The following is a 21,964-nucleotide window of genomic DNA, read 5'->3' on the forward strand; positions in this document are numbered from 1 at the left end:
CCCCACCTCCTCCAAGCAAATCCCTACATCCGGGGCCCGGCAAGGCGCTTCGATCCCTGAGGTCCGCTGGGTGCAGGATCAAACCAAATGCTCTGTCTCTAAGAAAGCGAGCTGGCTAGACAGGAGACCAGAAAGCAGCCCTCTTATTCAGCCTTCCTGTGTTTTAGCTGGTGAACAGTGTTAATGTTTCCTGCTTACCCCAGCTAAGCTGAAAAAAAAAAAAGAAAAAAAAGAAAAAAAAGAAATGCAATTAGGCAGGTGGGAGGAAAAGGCCTAACTCCAAGGCATAGAAGAAAATGAACATAGGTAAAAATCTCATTATGATTACCTTTCTACACAGGACTTTGTAAAACAAAACTACTTCCTGTGCACAGACGCAGCCAGGCCGCAGAGACCTTGCTTCCTTGGTAGAACTGCCTCAGAGAGCCTTGTCTGGTCTGGGCGAGGGAGGCTCCTGTTTGCCAATACTGGACTCTTCCCCAAACAAGAACTCTCCGGAGGGTGCTGACACTGCAGACTGCCACAGAAAAGCTGAGCTTTTACAATTCCTTTGTGCTGCTGTAAGATAGCAAGTGCCAAGCACAACTAACACTTGTTTAGCTCTTATGATTTCCATATGTAAATCTGTTTAATTCTCCTTCACCTGCCTCCCTCCTTCCTACCTTGCTCACCAGGGCTGAGATTACCTGGTGGTGGCAGCTCTAAGCACAGGCTTTGGACTCATGCAAACTGGGGTATCTAAAACCAGGGCAAATGTTTCTTGTTTTTGTTTTCATTATTTGATAAAGAAAAACATCAAAGTAGCTTTGGGAGAAACTATCAAAACCCCTTGGACTGTCACATCCTTCTGCTTATGTGAGTTTGGGGACTGTTTCTCCTGAAGAGGGGGAGGAAGACCCACAAAGCGACCTGAGAAGGGGGGAAAGGTGCATTTCCTTCTCTGCTGATATGCTGCCCACGTGCTGCCTCGATGCACCTGGTTTTATAAAGATGCTATCTTCCTCCCAACTAGTCAGTTACCTACTCCAAGGCAGGGTCCTCAGTACATGTGGCGCTGTGATTTCCATCACAACTATGGCTCCTGAGCTGCTTTCTCTCCAATCCTGGCCAAGCTATAAGGAGGGTGGAGGTGATTGGTGTTAAGTTGCTCAAGTTGCAGATCAGACTGATACTTCATGAACTACTTGGAAGATGCAATTTTGACTAGGGAGGTAAAGGAGCACAGGGCGGACCCAGGGCAGGCAGGACCCAATGGAGAGGGGACAGAGGTGGACAGAGAAGGGGCAGGAGGTGAGAGACGGACAATGCAGCAGGCTTCAGCAAAGGACTGATTTCCAGGATGGGAGAGCCCCACAAAGCTGACCATACTGCTTTCCTGCTTAAACCTTTACTGGGTCTTGATGACCTTTGAACAGATGGTGAACTCCTTAGTAAGGCAGCTCATTTTAAGTCATTCCCCACCCCACATGTTGCTCTGGCTTTCATGCCTACACACCTTTGTACCTGCTTCTGATCCTCCTAGAAAGCACTCTGCCTCCTCAAGGAAACTGGCCCTGACTCAGTTCAGAGCCATTCTTCTCTAAAGTCCTCATGGACCCATTTGGGGAGGTTAGGAGAGCCAAAGGCCTCTGGAGTCACCTTTCCTGCCAAAGCTCAGTTCAATGTATTATCCGATTACTTGTCTATCTTTCCCTAAAGAGAATGAGACATGATTCCCATGAGGGCAGAGAATGGGCTATCGTTTTTTTTTCCCCTTAGGTCCTCAGTTGACATCTGCAGAATGAAGCCATTATGGAGACAAGTTTTAAAGGTGGTGTGATGGTTAATTTCATGTGTCAACTTGGTTTGATTATGGTGTCCAGTTGTTTGGCTAAGCATTTGCCTGCTTGTTACTGCCAAGGTATTTTGTAAATGGGACTTGCATCTACAACCAGTTGATTGCATCTACATAAACAAAGGAGACTGCCCTAAGCAATGTAGGGAGTCTCCTCATTCCATCAGTTGGAGGTCTCTAAAGCTAGAACTGAGGGTTTCAGAAGTCAGAGAGAGAATTTCTGCCCCAACTTCAACAATGGCTCCTGCCAGAATTTCTAGTCACCCAGCTTCCCCTGGGGAATTCAGACTAAGGAGTCTGGCATTACTTTTATCAGTTTCCAGTTTGTGGTCTGCCCTACGGAGTTCGGAGTTGCTAGCCCCCATGGTCGAGTAAACCAATTCTTAGGGTAAATCTCTTTTTATATATATATATCTTCTGTTGGTTCTGTTTCTCAGGAGGGCCTGAACGAGACAAGAAGCAACCCCAGCAGCTCCCAGTTCAGTTGCATCTCTCCAGTCCAGGCTTTTCTGTTGAGTTGATGGCCCCCCAGTTTCTCTTGCTTCTTGTTCTTGCATCCCCTCTTCACCTAGTTCTCTTCTTTATTATCAATATAGTTTAATACATTATTCCAAAGACTTCCTTATTCATAAGCTTCTCTATAGTGGTCAGTTTTTGTGAGATCAAAGATAAAATGGCTTAGGGATGCTACAGAAGAAAGAAAACATTTTTTGGTCTTTTTTTCTCAGAGGGGCTCTTCCTTCCCAAGCACTCATGTCCCATAAGAACCCAGATGAGAGAGAGAACCTTTGTGGATAATTACTAAGGACATGCAGAGCACACCTCAAACAACATCATCCACCCACCTCCCTGCCCAATCCCAGGGTATTCCCCAGATATTCTCATGGCTAGAGCTCTCAACTGGTTCTACTTTCCAGACATATATTACACATTAGGAACCACTTATCTGAAAAGATGGAACCAAATGGAGCTGTAGCCATGAGAATACTTTGGAAATACCCAAGGATTGGCGGGGGGGGGGGGGGGGGGGGGGAAGAGGGTGGTAAGCAGATGTACTGTGGGTGTCATCTGTATTCTCTGGGACCTTGTTTGAAATGTAAATCTTGGGCTCCCCCCAGATTTAAAGAATGAACTCCAGGAAAGGGCCCAGGACAGTATTTTAACAAGCCTTCCAGGTGATTCTGTAGTACTCTGAAGTTTGAGAACCCTGTTTTAGACTTTAAGTGACACTACAGGTACAGTCTCATACAAAGCCCTATTATTTAAAGTCCATACTCAAATTCCTAAGGATATGAGTTTGTCCTTTCAGGCAATGCTGCTCAATGAACTTTCTGCCATGAGAGAAGCACTCGGCATCTGCAGCATGTGCATCTGTCAGTAAGGTGGCCACCAGCCATGTGTGACTTTGAGCATCTGAAACACGGCTAGTGGACTGCAGGAACTGAATTTTAGTTTTACTTTTAATTTTAATTTAAATGTGAATAGCCACATGTGGTAAGTGTCTATCATATTGGACAGTATAATTCTAGAGGATAACTAAACAATACTAAACCATATTCAAATGAATTCCTAAAATCCTAGCAATAAAGAGCTTTAAAATATATTCTCTTAGCTTCTGCCTTATGTCTTTGTATTTCTTCCTCCTATATAGTACCTCATACATAGCAGATGCTCAATAACTGTTGACAATTGACTTTGCAAACACCTAGTTTTTTCCATCTGTAAAACAGAAAGTACCTCTTCACTGATTCATTCCTTTATTCATCCATTCAAGTACTGAACTTCCTGTGGTAGGCTAAATTATGTAGCCCAGAAAAAAACATGCTCTTAATCTTTATCCATGCCTTTGGATTAACAGGAGCTTCTGAAGATGTTATTTTTAGTTAAGGTATGGCCAACTGAACCAGGTTGAGCTTAAATCCAGATGACTGAAGCACTTTATAAGCAGAATGAATTTCAGACCCAGAGAGAGAAAGCCAGGAAGAGAAAGGAAAAGATGCCACCGTTGTTCATTGCCACATGACAGAAAAGCCAAGAACAAAGGATTACCAGCAGTCAGCCCGAGAACGCCACCGTCTTCTGGGAGACAGCATCGCCCTGCTGACACCTCAACTTTTGGATGTCTCCTAGCTTTAAACAGTGAGCCAATAATTTCCCACTGTTTAAAGCATCCCATTTTGTGATGATCGCAGTCGGGAAACTAAGATACTGCTTATCTCAAGTTCTAAATATCAAAGTAATGTTTCTGAAACTTTCTTGAAACAGTTTAAAGTGCTATATAGAGGAATATTCTTTTGTCTGTATCAAGTTGACAAGACTTTTGGCATGTGGCTTGCTCTGTGGTAAATTAGAATTCTATTATTGTATACCTACAATGCATCTTTAAGCTTTAAAGAAAAAAGGATATAACAGAAGTCAGCTTCAAAAACTTTCCAAGAAAATTATTCTTTGTGGTAACACAAATCTGCCAGATTCTGTTCAGATAGATAATGGGTTTCAATTTTCAAGATAAACATGTGTTTGCATTCTGCTACCTAAATAGGGTTTGGCCTGGTCCTTAATTGTCCATTATTAATTAGTTTGCATAAGATTTTGTATTACAGAGAGCTATATACAAATTTAAAAAATATATTAATATACATTACATATGTTAATATATATAATTAAATATATGTAACATATTTTAAATACTGCTATGAGCAGGTTAGCCAAGTTCAGACTGACCTGGATAAAATAAGTGCTCCTGTCTGAATGTGTGCTCCTGAGTGGGTGGGCCTCTACAAAGCCCTTTCTCTCTTTGGCCTCCGGAGATGGCAACTCAGCCTACAAAGGCCAAAGCACAAACTCTGCACAGGAAGACTAACTGGGAGTGACCAGTGCCTGTAGCCCATTGCAAGAACATGGGTCCTGGGACCCTGCACGGTGGAGACCGTGTGCTCCAAGGCCAGATGGACTGCCTCCCCTGCCTGCCTCTGGGGCTAGAAGTAGCTGGCCCTGGCTCCTGCCCCTGCCTGGGACTCCCCAGACAGAGAAGGCCATTTTGGTGCCTTGTTCCTTTATGCTGGATTTGAAGAAACAGAAGAGGGTTCAGGCAGGGCACAGGGATGTCTCCAGAAGGCTTGGCACAGGAGCTCCGAGGGCTAAAGGAGAGCAGGGCCTTTGGGACAGGAGAGTCCTAAAGAAGGCTGGGCCTGGGGAATGAGGTACTCTCTTTCATGGGCTCCACCTTGAACATCTGGGCAATCACTCACCTTCTAGAAAGACCTTGAAGTGGGAAAGGGGTAGTTGGGTTCAGGTAGAAAGGAAGTTAGGGTCAAGTTAAGTCAAGATTGGGGCTCCAGAGAGAGGTAAAAAGGAGGATCTGACTTGGGTGGGGGGAGAATGGTGACATGCAGGTGTCCTTCTAGGGTCAGAGAGTCATGAACACAGGGGAAAACTCTGACAAGGATGGCAAATCCATGTCTTCCACCCTCTCCTCCCTCACCCAGCAGACATCAGTCTTCATTTGCTCAGAGTTTGCAAAAACAATAAAACCTCATGACCTCTCTTGATCTATGGTAATCTATGTACTGTAGGAATGAGGAGTATTTTGTAATAACAACAGCATTACCTATTACACCCCTCACTAAGGAGACTCATTCTAAGCACTTTACGTAGAATACATTTAATCCTTACAACAACCCCATGAGAGAAGACCACTATTAGCCCCATGTGGGAAATGAGGAGACCGTGGAACAAAGAGGTTAAGAACTTTCGGAAGGTCGCGCAGCTAATAAGTGGTGGAGTTGGGGCCCTAACCCAGGCAGCCCGGCTCCAGAATCCCTTCTCTTCCTGCTTTACTAACACTGCATCCCATATGGGTGAGACTCTGGGGTGAGGCTTATCACGGAACACGAAACACCTCAGAGGAGCGCGTGAATTTCAGAATGTCCTATCTGTAGATTCATTCAAACCCAACAGTCACAGGATATTAAAGCCTTTCCCCAACAAACACATGACCCTGTTCTAAGAGACAGTAATGGCAAAGGTGTAATCGCCCTTGTATGCTTGCCAAATCCAAGTGTAAGAGCTTTTATGAAAAGTTTCAGAAATACAGCCTGCGGGGTAATAGTTTATGGTCAGTGCCTTTTGATCTCTCATGTGAAAAATATGTACTTACATATATTGCAGGAAACCTCACCACTTCCTTCCTAAGTGTTGGTCAAAAACACTAATTACTTGACTAATTAGACTGTGAAACTTCCCTTACAGATGGCAAAAATGAGCTATTTTAACCCCACAAGTTTAGGTGGGACACACCACCAGAAAAATGTAGAAATGTTTCAATGGTCTTACTGTAGACAGCATGAGCAATTTAAACAAATCATATAAAAAGAAATTAGAAACTAATGAAAATAATCTGTTCTTTCCTGCGGGGGAAGAGAGCCCACGTCTGGGGGAATAAAGCACCAGTGGCAGCGGCCTGCCCATGAGGGGATGTCCACTTGGACAGGAGAGCTGAGGCCTAGTGCCAGGGGCCCGCTCCGTGAAGAGGCACAGTCCTGACCTGACTCAGATTTTCACCCTGATTTTCAACTACTTTCCTTTAATTCTGTGGCGTCCCGGGCAGTGGCCCCGTGGCTGCCTTTTGTTTTCCCATACAGATTTCCTTTCCAGGAAAGCTAAATCCCAGCCTCGCCTCTGAGTCAGGCATGACATGGTCTCCCTCTGGTTCTGCACGCCCGACACGTCAGATGGCCACGTGAGCCCACGTGCCAGGAGAAAGAGTCCTGAGTCAGCCAGTGCCGCAGGCCAGGGGAGGACATGCCTCTGTGACTGGTGGGGGCTAATGTCTGCACCGAAGCCACGGCGCTCTTATCCCTGCAGCTGCGCCCAGTGCCTCCCCGGAGAAGCGGGGCTGGAGACACTCACCAGCGTCGAGGCTGCCGGTCGCTGCTGTCCAGCCCATGGCGGGCGGGATGGCCCCCACGACGGCCCCGACCCACGTGTTGGCAATGCTGATCCTCTTCAGGGGTGTGTAGCAGCAGGTGTACAGGAAGATGTTGAAAGCCCCCAGGGCCCCCGTGAGTGGATTCACCCCCCAGGTGAGCAGGGCGACTCCTGGCACAGCGCAGCACGCGGCAAAGGACACGGCGAGCAGCGGGCTGGAAGAGAGCAGAGGGTGCAGAACTGTCATTTTGAGCCCAGGTGCATCACGCCGCCTGCGATAAGCCCTGCTGGAGAGTGACAAATGCCGGGGCTGAGTGTGTAAGGAGGGGAGTGAGCCTGGAAGGCGGCAGCACGCCTTTGGCGCCTTCGTTGTCGTGGAGACTCTTCTTTACAGAACTTAAAATAAGGGAGCTGTGCTTGCAGGCACTCCATCTGCTCTTCTTGACTGAAGTAGTGTGGAGAGTCGGGGGTAGAGAGCCCTGGATGCAAACACAGGTTCTGATCCTGCCTGGCTGCCAACTCTGGACTTCACTCTACTGGTGCACAAGAGAGGAGGACCTCTTCGTCCAAGAGCTGACATGAGGACTAAAAGGGCAATGCCCTAAAAGGGCAATGCCCGCCAGACAGGGGGCAGAGTGTTCTATTTTATAGTTAGTTCTAAATAGTGGTCGCTCTGAAGAAAGCACCCAGAACATAGTACCGGGGGATTTGGGCAAAAACACTATCTTAATTCTGGGAGCAGCCCTATCCATTTATTTATAATTTATTTACAAGCATCACCTAATTAGTCACACTGAGTAACAATGATGTGCCTCAATGAGTGCCATCATTACAGTATCTTTAATGAATTATAGGCTCAGCGTGGTACCAGTTACACACCACGAATAAAACACTAGGTGGCTGCTCACTAGCAACAGCATACTTTCAGTTCAGTAACTTGGTTTATGGACACGAGCTTTTCAAAAGGCAGAGAGTACCCATGCGATATATTTAAATGAAAATTGCAAATAAAATGATCACGTGTATAATGATCATAACCCTGATTCTCAATAAAGCCTACTTTCTAAAGTAGCCTTTGTGTGAATCTTGTGACTTTTTGAGGGTCTTGGTAAATTGGACCTACTGGTTCCTGCTGATACACATTTATTTATCCTTTCTTAAGAAACCTAAGGAGGTTATTCTAGCCTGCTTTTTCCTTCTAGAAGCCACAATGCCTTCTCTGGGTAAACTGTTTGCACAGCGTTCCGGGATCCTGCTCTTAATGAGAGTCGGCAGCGTGCTTGCTGGGAAGCGTCCCTGGGGAGCAGCTTCTTACTGCTGGGTTTAGCCCTGGCCAGTTCCCTGAGGGAGGGAGTCTTCACCCTACAGGTGAGTGAGACACCTTCCATTCCCAGGGCTGCAGTGCTCATTCGGCAGCAGAGAAGCCCCATGTATAGGAGATTGCCTCTTCAGGAAAAGGACCAACCGTAGAATTCTGACAACCTAAAGCTCAGTCAGGAGTGGGGTGGAGGAGCAGGAGCACCCACCAGCTGAAAACACCAAGTGATGTCGAGCACCACTGGACACGAAAGCGGGACGTGACCTGACAGAGAAGCTCAGCTCCCACTGGTATGGTGGCCAGCACTGACTACTTCCAGGCCCGTGACCACTGTGCCTGCAAGACAGAACCCAAGAGAATGGGAACTGGTGGAGAAAAAGAACAGACAAGGGATACGCTGTTGTCAAGATGCTTGTGAGAAGACCTGTTAAAAACACCAGAGACATTTCTTCATGTGAATCAATTTACACTGCTCTGCTGTTTCTTGACTACCTCTCTTGAACCCTGTGGCCAATTACTTCCCCTGTCCTCACGCCAACACCCTCCATTTTTATTCTCCCTTATTCTTCCATCATTCCCACCTGCCAACCCCATTTTTTTCTTTCTTTATTTTTTTAATGTTACATTCAAAAAATATAAGGTCCCCATATATCCCCCACCCCTCTCCCCTCACTCCTCCCCCCATAACAATAACCTCCTCCATCATGATGAGACATTCAAATCTACCTACTGTCACTGCTCCTGTAGGGGAAAGCCTCACAAATGTGTCAATCAGCCCCATTTCAAGAGGCTGACTTCACAACACTAGCATTTGGCAGGAGTCAGTTTCCTTTCTCATTCCTCACAGCGACTGTTTTACCCCCTCTCCTATCTTAAGGCACCAGCTTTACTCTAGCCCGAATACCTCGAGGATGTGTTTTCCTCTCACATAACAGTGACAAATGCCTTCATCCTTACTCCTCACCTTTCTCCCATTTCAGGGGAAGAGGCTGCCTTCTTCCTTTGGAAAGATGAAGTCTCTATGTTTGCACTTGACTTCATCTCTTCCCTAATCTGCCTGTTGTCTTCTGTCTTTCTGCTACCTGTTGACTTCCTGTGTTCACAAGTCAATCACCCTGTTCATGTTTCCCCCAAGGATCTGCTCCCTTTGCTTCAACACTCTTCAAAGCCAAACATCCTCAGAGTAGACTACACACGTTCTATTTCTTCAATTCCTCTATTCCTCCTTGTGCCTCAACTCCATCCTTTGCCACTATAGAAAAAGACTTCTCTAAGAGTCATGCACATCATGTGGCCTGGGGCCACCTAGCATCTTAATATGGTGTACAATGTAAATTTCAAACATTAGAGATTAGGAATTTGCTACATCTCAAATATGCGCAGAATGGAGAATTTAGATGGCTGAAAAGCAGTGCAAATATAGCTGCTATTCTTTTTCAATAAAGTAGCATACGGTTTCTAGCTTCTAAGAACAGACCTTTTTTTTTATCCTATGTGACTCTTAAAATCTAGTTTTATTTTGGGTGGGAGAAAAATGTGGCTCGTAAACATTTTTATTTTTCCTGAATTGGCCCTTGTGTTAAAAAAAAAAAAAGTTCACTCCTTCTCCAAGGTCTGTGGAAGCCAGTTGGATTCAAAGGTATTAGTGTTATGAAAAGCCCTTTTAGAAAAGCACACATGAATTTAATTTATCGAGATAGGCAATTTTATGTGGAAGTTTAGCTTCTGACCCTTCAGAATCGCAGAAAGTCATGAGGCTCAATTCTGGTGTTTAAATCAATGTACTCAGGGGCATGAGCGAAACTGGGTAGGTTGACAGCCTACGTAAACAAAAATGAGGATATTTACACAGGTAACCAAGATCTTCTCAGCCCTTTCAGATGTTTGAAAGAATCCATTTCCCTCCTGTAGGAGCAGCCCTGAATCAGTAGCCCTCAGGGCTTTCTCAAGTCAAAGGCAAAGATGCTCTAATTGCAAACTGTGTGCATTTTTTTTTGTTTGTTTTCTGTGATGCTTTATTTTTAAAATATTTTATGGTAAAAGTAATATACATTCATTTCAGAAAAACTTGGAACTACAGAAAATCACAAAGAAATTCTAAATTAGTTATAGGAGAAACACTGGTTAATATCTTTCTAGGCTTATTCCAATGCAGATACTACTTTAAAAAGTAACCTAGGCGGAGCGGGTGTAGCTCAGCGGCTGAGCATGTACGAGGTCCCCGGTTCAATCCCCAGTATCTGGTTTGCATGTAGGAGGTCCTGGGTTCAATCCCCAGTATCTCCTAAAAAAAGAAAAAGAACACACTGATGGTTTTGTCACCTGCTTCATTTCAATAAATCTTGTCAGTATTTTCCTGTATCATCATTATCTAGAAAATAATGCTAGGATGAATATCTTACAGATGATCTTTTGTTCACAGTTATGATTAGTGTTTAAGGGTAAATTTCTAGATGTGAAATTGCTGAGTCAGACAACATACACTATTTTAGGGATTCTGATATGTACTGCTAAGAGTTTATAACTACTCACACTTCCATCAGCAGTACGAGAGCCCTCCCCGTGATCTTCTACCAACAGGGGTTGGCATTAAAGACAAAGCAAAACAAAAACAAAACTTTGCCAACAGGATAGATGAAAAATAGGTTTCTCAAAAAGCCTTAACATTAACAAAGTAAAACAAGTGTATTGAGATCGTATAACCCTCCCATTTTACAGATGAGAAACTGAGCTTCCCTGCACGTTAAATAACCTGGAAAGAAGACCTGTGCTCAGGGTTATCTGTTGCTCCATTAATTTAATTCAGAGCTTCCCAACTGGTATGTGGGCATATTTGGGTACTAGAACACACTGATCCTCTCATTACTTGGTTGGCTGAGTCCAGGGTAGGGGGGTGGAGTTCTTAAGCTGATCGTCTTCAGCTGGGCGCAGCGTTCTGCGGCTCAAAAACGTCTTCAGTTTATCCACTGTACAAACTGCCTCATTTTGTATTGTATTCCCTGAGTTCCCTGAAATGAATACTACAAGGAAACACTAAATTAAACAAATAAATAAATAAAAGTAGAGCACTTAGGATATGCCTGAGATGGAGGCAGGCACTGGGGATACAAGACAGCAAGAAGAGAGCCATGGCCCCTGACCTGTGGACTCTTTCACAGAGGTGGACAACTGGACAGGTGACCACCGTAAAGAGTGGTGAGTGCTACCACAGAGCAAACACCAGGCACCTGGGGAGCGCCAACTCTTGTGGGGGGGCATGGTGTTGGACAGGGGTTTCTAAGTAGAAGTGATATTTAAACTGGGATCAAATGGATGGGCAGATGGGCAAAGTGGGCAAAGAAGAGTGTTTCAGGCCGTGGGAACAGCCTGTGAGGAGGCCAAAGGTAAGAGCATGGCAGGTTAAGAGACGGAAAGAAATTCACATTTCTGGAATGCAGAATGAGGGATCGGGTATCAAGAGAGCAGAGAGATTCTGGAGGCGGCCTTAAGACATCATAGCATTACTTCTAGACAAAATGCAAAGTCAACTAAGTTTTCTCTCTCCTGTTGAAGGAGGGAAAGAAGATGATACGATCTGTTGTTCACAAGGAACACTTGGCCTGCTAGGTGATGTCAGCAGAGAGACAAGCATTATTCACCTCATAAAAGAGAATTTTACACAAGGCGTCTTCTAGGAAAAAGAATTGTAAGCTCACTACAGCACAATTTTTTTATCCAATGTTCGGCTGGAAACAGCATTCAGCTAGCGTGTATCTTCAGTTTCTTCCAGATATTCCATATATATTGGTGGAGCAAATGAGAGCAGCAGAGAACAGACTCTCCTCTTTCCTGAATGGCTGTTTGGTACAAAAACATGAGTGTGATCACCATTTGCATTGTTGGCTCTACATTATTCTATCATTCCCTAGTTTTCTTTTTTCCACTCTTCTTTTTTTGGGGGGGTGGGAGCTATTTTGTCACATTTTACTTGCTTAATTCTTATTTGAAATAACGCAGTGTTAACAGTGCCAACAAAACTTTTGCTTAGAATCTCCGTACCCAGTGTAAGAAGAATACATCAGTGAAAGAAGCCAAGGACCTCTCTTGGAAACTACAAGTAGGAAGAAGGCTAGCAATGATAATGGCTCTAGGACAAAGAAAAGTTATCAAGTGCTATCTGGCTTAGTTTTTAAAGTATGATTTACCATGACATTTAAAAATATCATGGTAATATTAAAGTTGTTTACATTTAGCTGTTTTAATAAAGAGATACAGTTCTGATACAGAAAAAGATAAGAAAAATGTGTTTATTTCTCATCTCAGTTCAGCACAATTCTGACTCTGCTTTAGCGCTCAGAAAATGTGGTCAGAGCTAAATGTGAAAGACCAGAAGGGCAGTTTTGTCTAGGAATAACTTGTTATTTTAGGTTGATTATTCAATATACTTTCTCCTAATCATACCACCCAGCCCTTGATTAAAAACACTGATCTGCTTTGTCCTATCCTAGATGAGTTTTGGAATGTATCCCTAACTTGGACACACACACACAGAGTTCTCCTTTGTCATTTATTCTTTATTTAAAATAAGTTCTTTACATTTTTTCCCTTTATTTTTATTGGTCTTTTTGTTTGTTTGTTTTATCATTTAAATTCTGTAGCACTTCGAGTGCCAGTCTGAGGTCTGGTTTCTAGAGGCAAGACTAGGAGAAGGAAGGTTAAGCAGGCTGCCTGGGGCTTGGAGCTGCTGGAACTTCCTGGTCCATCCTCCACCCCAGTGGTTCTACCTGAGTGTGGCCCCTGAACCAGCAGTGTCACCACGACCTAAGAACCTGTCAAGAGGGCAAATTCTCGGGTGCCAGCAGGTTCTCCCGGCGCCCCTGAAGCCTGAAGTGCCCTGGTAGCCTTCTTGCCACTGCGATGTTGTGATGCTGGTTCCATCTGGCCAAGCCTGAACAGGACTGTCCTCATTGCACCCCCAGTGCCCACTTCTGCCAGGCCAAGATGCCCACTTCTATGTGTCCTGACATAGATGATGTCTCTTCATGTTTCCAGGGGAAAGAACAAGGGTCTTGGAACTAGTTTAGAACTAGAACTAGTTCTTTTTGACTGAGGAACTTTGACTGTATGCCTTAACCTCACTGGCCCATCTATCTTGATTTAATTTTGCCATGCAGTCAGTATTTTGGTCATCAAAAGTACTTTCAGGGAGAGATGAAGCAAGTGTGGCAAAATCCTGATAACTGCTCATTCTGAGTGATGGGTATAATGTGGCTTACTGTGTATCTCTACTTTTGTCTCTTGGAACATTTTCATAATAAAAATATTTTTAAAAAGGCTTTAAAGTTCTTTATTACTATTATATTTATATTCTGGTTTCCTTGTGGTAAGCATCCAGAACAAGTGGTCTGTTAACTAGCAAAGTAAATTTAGCAAATTATGTAATCTCTCTGGTCTGTAGCTTCTCCAGCTGAAAAGCAAGGATGTATTCAGGCTTTTCCAGGGGTAAGACTGAAACCCAAGTCAAAGTAGCTCAGCCAAAAAGGCTCCATATGGACATCAAAGGGCAGGCAGGGGTTGTGTTCCATTCAGCTGTGTGATATTGAGCAAATTATTTAACCACTTGCCCTCATTTTCTTCATCTGTAAAATGGGAGATATTTACTTCACAGAGTTGAAAGAATGAAATGTGATTATGTAAACAAAGCACTGGGCAGTCTTCACTAAGTAAGTGCAGAATGTTCACTTGCTGTCATTCAAACTTCTCATCGCTAGTCACTGTGTAAGTGTGGGTACATGGCAGTAGACAAAACAGACAGAAGAGTATGTGTTCAAAGGAAGAAAGACAAACATTAAATAAATAAATAAACACAGGTACAAAAGAAATCTCAAATGGTAAAACCCACTGCAAAGAAAAGAACAGGTGTAATGAAATAGAATTATGTAGAGGACCTATTTAAATGGGGCTGATAAACTTGCAATAAATTGCCTTTTCCTCAATTCATGTTTCAACCTTATAAAAGACACGTACACTCAAAATTTTCACTTCTTAATTATAAATTACAAATGTATGATGCTCGGGAACCTTGTTTCTAACAATAGTTAAAAGGGCAAACTATTTTTACTTTCAATGATAACTTAATGATGAATAAAATTTCAATAAATGAAATTATGAGGGAAAAAATATGGCAGTATGAGGAAAAAACTGGATTGATCACATGCAAAATGTTTTTCTAAAATGTCACTTTTGCATATCTTCAACAATAGTTTATTAGGAACAACAATCAGTGTTTCTGGGAGTGGTACTTGCTGAAATGAATAAAAAAGATCAGAGAAACAGGTATATGGGGGTGCAATGATGTTACACACAAGTTCCAATTTTCAATAGAACAATAAATGTATGAATAAGGAAAATAGCATTACTTGATGGGGGTAGGCAGAAAAAGAAACAGAGTTCCCTGAACTAAAATTATTTCTTCCTATTCATTCACTTACTCATGCAAATAGGTACATGGTGCATAATGATTTCTTTCAAAACTTTTATATACACAACTGAATTACATTTTTAAATTGAGATATCTTTCTACTGAGCATCAGGGAATGGGATTTTTCTATGCCTTTACACTGCCCAAGGCTATTATAGAAAAGAAACTAATAGACTAAGAATGAGAGGAAATTTGTCAACACATTCCTATGAATTATTTATCCCCCTTTAAAATATAGTATTTCTTTGTTTACTCAACACAGAGCTTATGTAGCTCTAACAAAATTGAATATTCTCTAGAAATTTGGAACAAATGAGAAGAAAAATACAAACTTTATTTTGATGTCTATTTATTGCATTTAATAAATGTAATTTAAATTACTTACCTTTTAAAATAACTTACTGGAGAAATGTAGCCTTTTTGTCTAAGTAATGTGTCAATGAGGTCCATGAAATATTTTATTAAATCAAGAAAGCTTCATATTTTGAACAGCTCTGCAGGTAATTGGTTTACACCAAAATTAACCCGTACTTTTTGGTCATTCTTGCAGAATGAATGACTTTTAAATTATAAAAGTTAAATTTTCTTTCTTCAAAAACACAAGAAAACCCAAACCTTATTCAAACTAAGCCAATTAAACTTCAATTTCCTGCATAAATCCCACAGATGAGCTGTGACCTGAGTTTCTGGGGTAAGTCAGTACAGATAATTTACGAAAATTTCTCTCCAGAATCGTATTTAGGGTTTCCATTTCTGAACATTTCAAGTTAGAGATACTGTCAGGTAGCAGAAGACTGAGGTAAATTGAGAACATAAAGAAACTGTGAAGAAAATGAGGATACAAAACATATTTCAAAATAAAGAAAATTTCAAATACATTCAAGAGCATTAATCAGAAATGCAAAGAAAAGCCAATATTTTTGGCACGATCATTTTCAGGACATGGGGGTTTTCTTAAATTAACAAACTTTTTTTTTTCCCCAAGGAAGAAAACAAAGCTGGTCTGAGTTGAATAGTTTTTGAAAATCAAATGAAAGAATCTTAATAACGTAAGAAGAAGATAGTTTGAAAAGTCAGCATTTACAAAAGCTAAAATGAACCTTCCTTCATTGTTAACCTGATATTCAATTTAGGGAGAAGCAAATGACAAATCATGAGTCATACTACATCAATTCAGCTTAAATTAAGGGATTGAACTCAGGTCCTCCCATACGGTATGTGGGAGCCCTATCACTTGAGCCACATCTGCTTCCCTCTACCCCCTATTTCTAATTTATAGAACTCTATTTAGAAAAACCAACTTTGTTTATCTAGACACAATTAGGGCCAATGCACTATAAAGCTTTAATGAAACATAATTTGTAAAGTGTGAATTTAGGAAATAAAACTATCCATCCCTTCAGCTTAGTGGACACTTGGGCGCTGCAAGCTTATGCAGTTACTCAGAGGTGTAAATGTTTTCCTCCGACTTCATCTCCTGTACCTCCCCTCAAGTCCAGAGCCTTTGACCTAGGACAGTGTTTGCAAACTCATATATCTTATAGGAGGACCAGGCTGGCAATACAAAGGAGCCAGGTGGGCCAAGTTGAAAAAAATAGAGTGGCAGCAATTGTGGGAACTGCTACTTAGGTTTGGCTGACTGATACCACTGGGAATGTAAAAAGGATGCCCCAAAACCTGGAGTTTTATTTTTTAATTTTCTATTTTTAAATTTTGGTAACTAATGCAAACTGTTGGAAGGCACAGAAACCAAATAAAAAACACTTCATCAGGATTTGGGGTGTTGGCCACTGTTTTGCCATCTCTGGTCTAGGTGAAAGATTTCTTCTGTGAAAAAGGTGTCTCCCTAATTTTGCTCACATAGCTCCTGTGCCCTAGAATTGACCTCCTCGCCCTGTTTCAACACCCATCATCAATCCTTCTGCTATCTTTTGATAGCATTCTCATTTTCTTCACAATTCCAATTCCTACACGTCCCCTAGACTCAGTCTAGACAACAAAATAGCTCCAAGAATATTTTCCATTTTCTCTCACTCTTCTCTCCTTCCTGCCCCCAGATTCCATGGTTGGTCCAAATACTAGTCCCCTGGGCTCTCACAACACTTCTTAGTCCCTATGCTGAAGGGACATACGGTCTTACCTGCCCACCCCACCATTCCATGTTTTTTTTAGTACAGCAACTCTACATTATTCATCTTTCTATGGTACCTAAGATTGGTGCCCAAAGATGCTGGTTAAAGTGAACCTTTTAGAGTATTTGAAATAAACTTTTACAGAGAGAATATTACCTTAAGATCACTGTTTGCATTATGCCAATCAATGGGAATAACATTTGAGGTTCTCAAATCTTTTCATATTATTTTATTTGAAAGGAGAGGAAACAAAATGATGGGACATCAGAGTAAATGATCCTACATTATTAGTAAAGGGTGTTAGTTCTTACCACATGTTTCTCAAGTGCCTACAAGTGATAGGCTGTTATTATGATTGTTAACTCTGCATATTCCATAGCTATCAGAATATATGAAAGCCCAAATACAGGTTTTTGGTTAAAAAAGAGAAGTGGGAACAGTAGAATCCTACTTTTCCAGGATTGCTGTCAACCCATATTCACAACTCAGGATGCTTCAAAAATAATCATAAAGCTTTTTCGTATGACAAGGAGAGAAAGTTATGTAACTTTTGGAAAACCTCAGTGTTCCTCTCATTCAACCAGTGAAACTATGAAGCATAGTGATGTGTACAAAATCTTTTTGTGGGCTTTTTCATACATAAAGCTCTCTACATTAGCACCACTATTAAAAAATTGGGTCCAAATTTGTTCTTGCTGCCATTATACATAACTGGTAACACTAAAAAAGAAATTTCTATACTTATAAAATGTTTATGTTCTTATTACATTTGCAATATATACACACCATGGAACTAATCATAACAATCCTTAAAAACTCTGCAGAGTTTTAGCAGAGTAGGGGACTTGTGTATTAGAGCAGTGTGAGTGGGTGATGAATAATATTCACAGCTTCCCTACAGCCCACCAAATGTTTACATTTGCTTAAGTGCTTACTGGTAAAACCTTCAGTAAATTTGAAAAATGTCTCCTGTAAATCCCTATAATACTTAAACTAAACCCTGTTCCTTAAGTTAATAATGCCAACTAAACAATCCATTCATTTCATTTCTAAAACTCAATCCTCGTCATTCATTTAAAAACCAGGTACTGGCTGACCCCTATTTGAAGTGTTTTAATTTATCCTCTCTAAATAACCTTTCACTTTGCTCTTATCGTTCAATCTCTCCTGCTTACAACCCACACCTAAAGCTTACAAGTTATGGATCACTCTCATCTGATCCATTAAGTTGGAAAAACTAATGCTGACATGCATTATTTCCCTGTCAACATTACCAGGCTGGAAAATGGATAATTCAAAGGAGACATAATCAAAATACAATGTCTGTCAAAATAACAACGAAGGAAAGCTCAGGCCCCACCTCCTGCACAAAGTTTTCACAACCCCCTCTGGTCCTTCTCTGTATCTTCTTTCTCTGACTTCCATAGAAAGTGTTTGTTCCAATTTATTCATTTCATTCAACACGTATTTATGGGATCCCTTGGTCTGTCCGCTAAGCATTTTCTGAACTTGGCTGATTTTTCTCCTCAGATTATAGGTCCTTTGAGCATCAAGAAATGAAATAAAGCAACACGAAACTGACAATGATGGTCATTATAGGTCATCAATAAATTCCTGGATGAACTGAATTAAAAGAAGAAAAGTATTTAATTCTAAAACATGCAGAAGAAACATTAGATCTTGACATTCTTAAGAAAGATTAAATTTAACTAGCATAGATCAGGAAAAGTTTATTACTTAAAAAATAGATGAATAATATACACCAGAAAAAGATGGCAGAGAGAAGACATCTCTGTCGCTCTGTCTTCTCTGGAAGCAACTTCTTTTAGGGAGAACATAAAATTCCAACTCTGACGGAACCAGGGAACACTCCTACAGAAGGGCTGTCAAGTAGTGAAAAAAGGGAAGACCCTGAGAGAGGACGTGTGCTTCTATCGATGTGCAGTAAAATATGCAACACTACAAATCAGACAACACTAAATTTCAGAATCTCTTCCTTAGGATTTGAATTATGAAAGATGGAAAGAATTTAACATTAAGTATGTGCCTGTGTTGGTGGTAGAGAAGATGGATTATAGTTAAAAAGTTACAAAATAGAATCAGGGTTTGAATTACACATTGGGACAAGTACAAGCTAAAGTTAGGAGAAAGCACAAACTACAAGTAAGCGTAAGTACTGAGCGGGTGGTAGGACAGAAAGAACCTGTGGGAAGAGTAGCTGGATGTACTTGGTGCCACCCCCATTGCTTATTGTCCTCATACTCCTTTCCCTAGCCACAGGGGACTGGATGAGGGATTGGATATCTGGTCCAAGTTTGGGCAAACACATTTTCTCTCATAAGTCTTGGGAACTGAAACAGAGAACTTAGCTGGAAGATCTTGTGGTAAAAGCTGAGGGTGCCATGTTGATGATGAGTCAAATTAAGAGAAAGAGGGATCAGAAAAGCCAATACTCAGAGAAAAATGAAGCTGAAGTACAGAGAAAAGCAGAGACAAATAGGGAGGGGGGAGACTCAAGGGCAGCCTGCAAGTCATGAGCGGGCCACACTTTCCTGAAGACTGGCAATGCAAGGAGGAAGAGATAAAGAAGATAACTAGAGGGAGCAACGGATTTAATAAAGATTTCTGGCTAAGCTAGAAGGACCACCTATCCAAATACTAAGCCAGAATAAAAGGACCCAGGGGGGCAGTGGAGCTCACAGAGGTATTGGGAGAGAGTTTCACCAAACAACCTGCTCTCAGGCAAATTAGTCTCTAGGTCTGGATCCTGGAAGACCATGAGATACAAGAGGAGTCCCAAGGGTCCAATGGGTCCCCAACAACTTCCAAAAATTGGTGTTAGACTTCTGGCAACTGTTAACTTGCTGTTAGAAAATAGTTGGTTATCCTCGTAAGAACAAGGGAGGTGGTCTTAGGAAGAAGTAGTGGGGGCATTCACCTTTAACCCACTCCTTTTCCTCTGACCCATTCCCAGGCCCACTCTAACATTACTAAACCCATTGTTGCAAGCAGACATGGAGCTTCTTTAAGTGGAAAGAGTTCAAGGACATTGAAACCTACATGATACGTAAGTTGAGGAGGGAAGTGAGGGATTCATAAGTGAGGATATAAAAAGGGCAGATAAATAAGAGGCTCAGAGGTGTCAGAGACAGACAACTTCTTGATTTTGCCTATAAGTTCTGCTTTCCCACATGTGCATTCAGGTTACCAGAAGCTACAGATACCGTAGGCTGTTCTGCAGCTATGCCTATACTGGGTTTAAAGGGAACAGATGCAATGGTTTGGCTCCAAGTTAATAGGGATAAAAACCCTACAGCGAGGAGCTGATACTAGAGATTAAGACAGCTCCATTAGGACCTCTCTGGAGAACTTCTCTGCAGACATCCTCAGATGCAGTTGGAAGAGCTCTTTAGCCAAATGCACCATGATACGTGTACATCTGCAATCTGGGATGCTTTTCTCATGTGTTGTGATATACAATGGGCTCAGATTCATCAAGTGGCCCCCAAGCCATTAAAGACACTGATAAATAATTCTACCCTAAAGGCCCCAGAGCTGAAGTAAAAAGCAGAAAGCCACAGGGTCAAGTGTTTGCACAGAAATTACATTTAGTAAATAGAAACTGTAAAAGGATGTTTCTATTAACCACCCACAATTACTGTAAGGCAACAGTTTTCTCTGGAACAGATGATCCGAATAGTTAATAACCTCTTGTGTCTCTGGAAGAGCTAGGATGAATATAAACATAACATCTTAGTTTTAAAATGCTTTTTTATACTAAAAACAACAACAACAGTTTTTCTCAAAGAGGATAAAGTAGACAATCACGGTGTCTTTAAAAAAAATTTTTTTTTACTAAAAGTGATAACTCTGGCATAGAAAACTGGCATTTTATACAAGCAGTCAATAGATAATCAAGAGTCAGATACTGTCTTCTGTGTTTTTCTTGGGAAAAAGAAACAATAATGTAATTTCATAGGTTTTACTCTCATTAAATGGTATTTTAGTCATAAAGTATCCCCCTTTATTCACCAAAAAGGAAATTACAGAAAAATTCTAGGCTGCTTAAAATGCAAAAGGGCATATTATTACTAAAATTGAATATTTAAAAAAACTAGTCAATTATCTTCCTATTTCTTGTTTGCTGAATATATTCATTGTCACTTTCTCTGTCATCTCAAACAGCATAGACAAAAGGCAGCTCAGTAAAATGAAAGGCAACTGAAAGCAGGGACTGAAACAGATGCGGTGATATTCGGAGCAGCATTATTCACAACAGCCTAAAGGTGGAAACAACCCAAGTATCCCACAGATGGATGGAACAACAAAATGTGGTGTAGCCACATGCTGGAGTATTACTCAGCCACAGAAAGGAATGAAGTGCTGATCCACGCCCCAACCTGGAAGAACCTGCGAACATTACGCTACGTGAAAGGAGTCGGACACAAAAGGACAAATACTGAATGATTACATTTACATGAAATACCTAGAAGCAGCAAATTCAGCGACAAAAAGCAGATTAGCGGTTACTAGGGAAAGGGTGGGAGGAGGAGTGCACTTATTGCTTACTGGGTACAGAGTTGCTGTTTGGGGTCATGAAAGTCTTGGTAATGGATGGTGGTGATGGGAGCACAACACTGTGAATGTAGTTAATGCCAGTGAACTGTATACTTGAAAATGGTTAGAGTGGCAGATTCCATGTTTTATATATATATTACTATATATATATGTATATATACACATATATAAAATATATATATATATATATCACCATGGAAGGGGGGGAGGTAAAGACAAGAACACAAGATTGATAATAAAAGATATAAAAGGACTGGGTACATTTCAATGAAACACAGCGGAACTGCACTTTATACAGTTTATTCAGGTCAGCCCTAAGGTAAAAATATACTATATTCAACATTATCCTTCAAAATCCCCTGAAGTCATCTATTAAAGTACATGGTGAGGTTATATATGTACTGTTGGAGGAAATAATTGTTTTGCTCTCTGAAGCTTGAGAATCACTGAGTTAAATTAGAGGAGGGAACAAAAGAAAAGTCTATATTTAGATGGCTGGGCAGGCCACCACTCTGCTGTCAGCAGTGGAGAGGCGAGGGGCTACAAAGGTCCATTGCCCTGCAGGGTTGAGCCCCTTGCTGTGAGAACCTGAAGCACAGACAACCTCATTAAACAGGAAGGTGCAATTGCTGTGCTGGTGGCTGTGAGGATTAGACCAGACAGTGGAGTTACACCTTATCTGGGGTTTTAATGAGTATTTTGCTTCTGTACCT

The 21,964-nt window shown here is 41.6% G+C and overlaps 1 protein-coding gene across 1 annotated transcript in view; it reads right to left on the bottom strand.

Moving 5' to 3' along the window:
- COX10 (cytochrome c oxidase assembly factor heme A:farnesyltransferase COX10) overlaps positions 1-21,964 on the bottom strand; it is a 146,224-nt gene that overhangs the window by 9,569 nt on the left and 114,691 nt on the right. The window contains exon 6 of the mRNA XM_004469025.4: positions 6,746-6,978. Within this exon, the coding sequence (XP_004469082.1) occupies positions 6,746-6,978 (233 nt within the window). The remainder of the gene's footprint in view (positions 1-6,745; positions 6,979-21,964) is intronic.

This window comes from Dasypus novemcinctus, chromosome 21, assembly GCF_030445035.2.
Source record: "Dasypus novemcinctus isolate mDasNov1 chromosome 21, mDasNov1.1.hap2, whole genome shotgun sequence".
In the NCBI taxonomy this organism is placed as follows: Eukaryota; Metazoa; Chordata; class Mammalia; order Cingulata; family Dasypodidae; genus Dasypus; species Dasypus novemcinctus.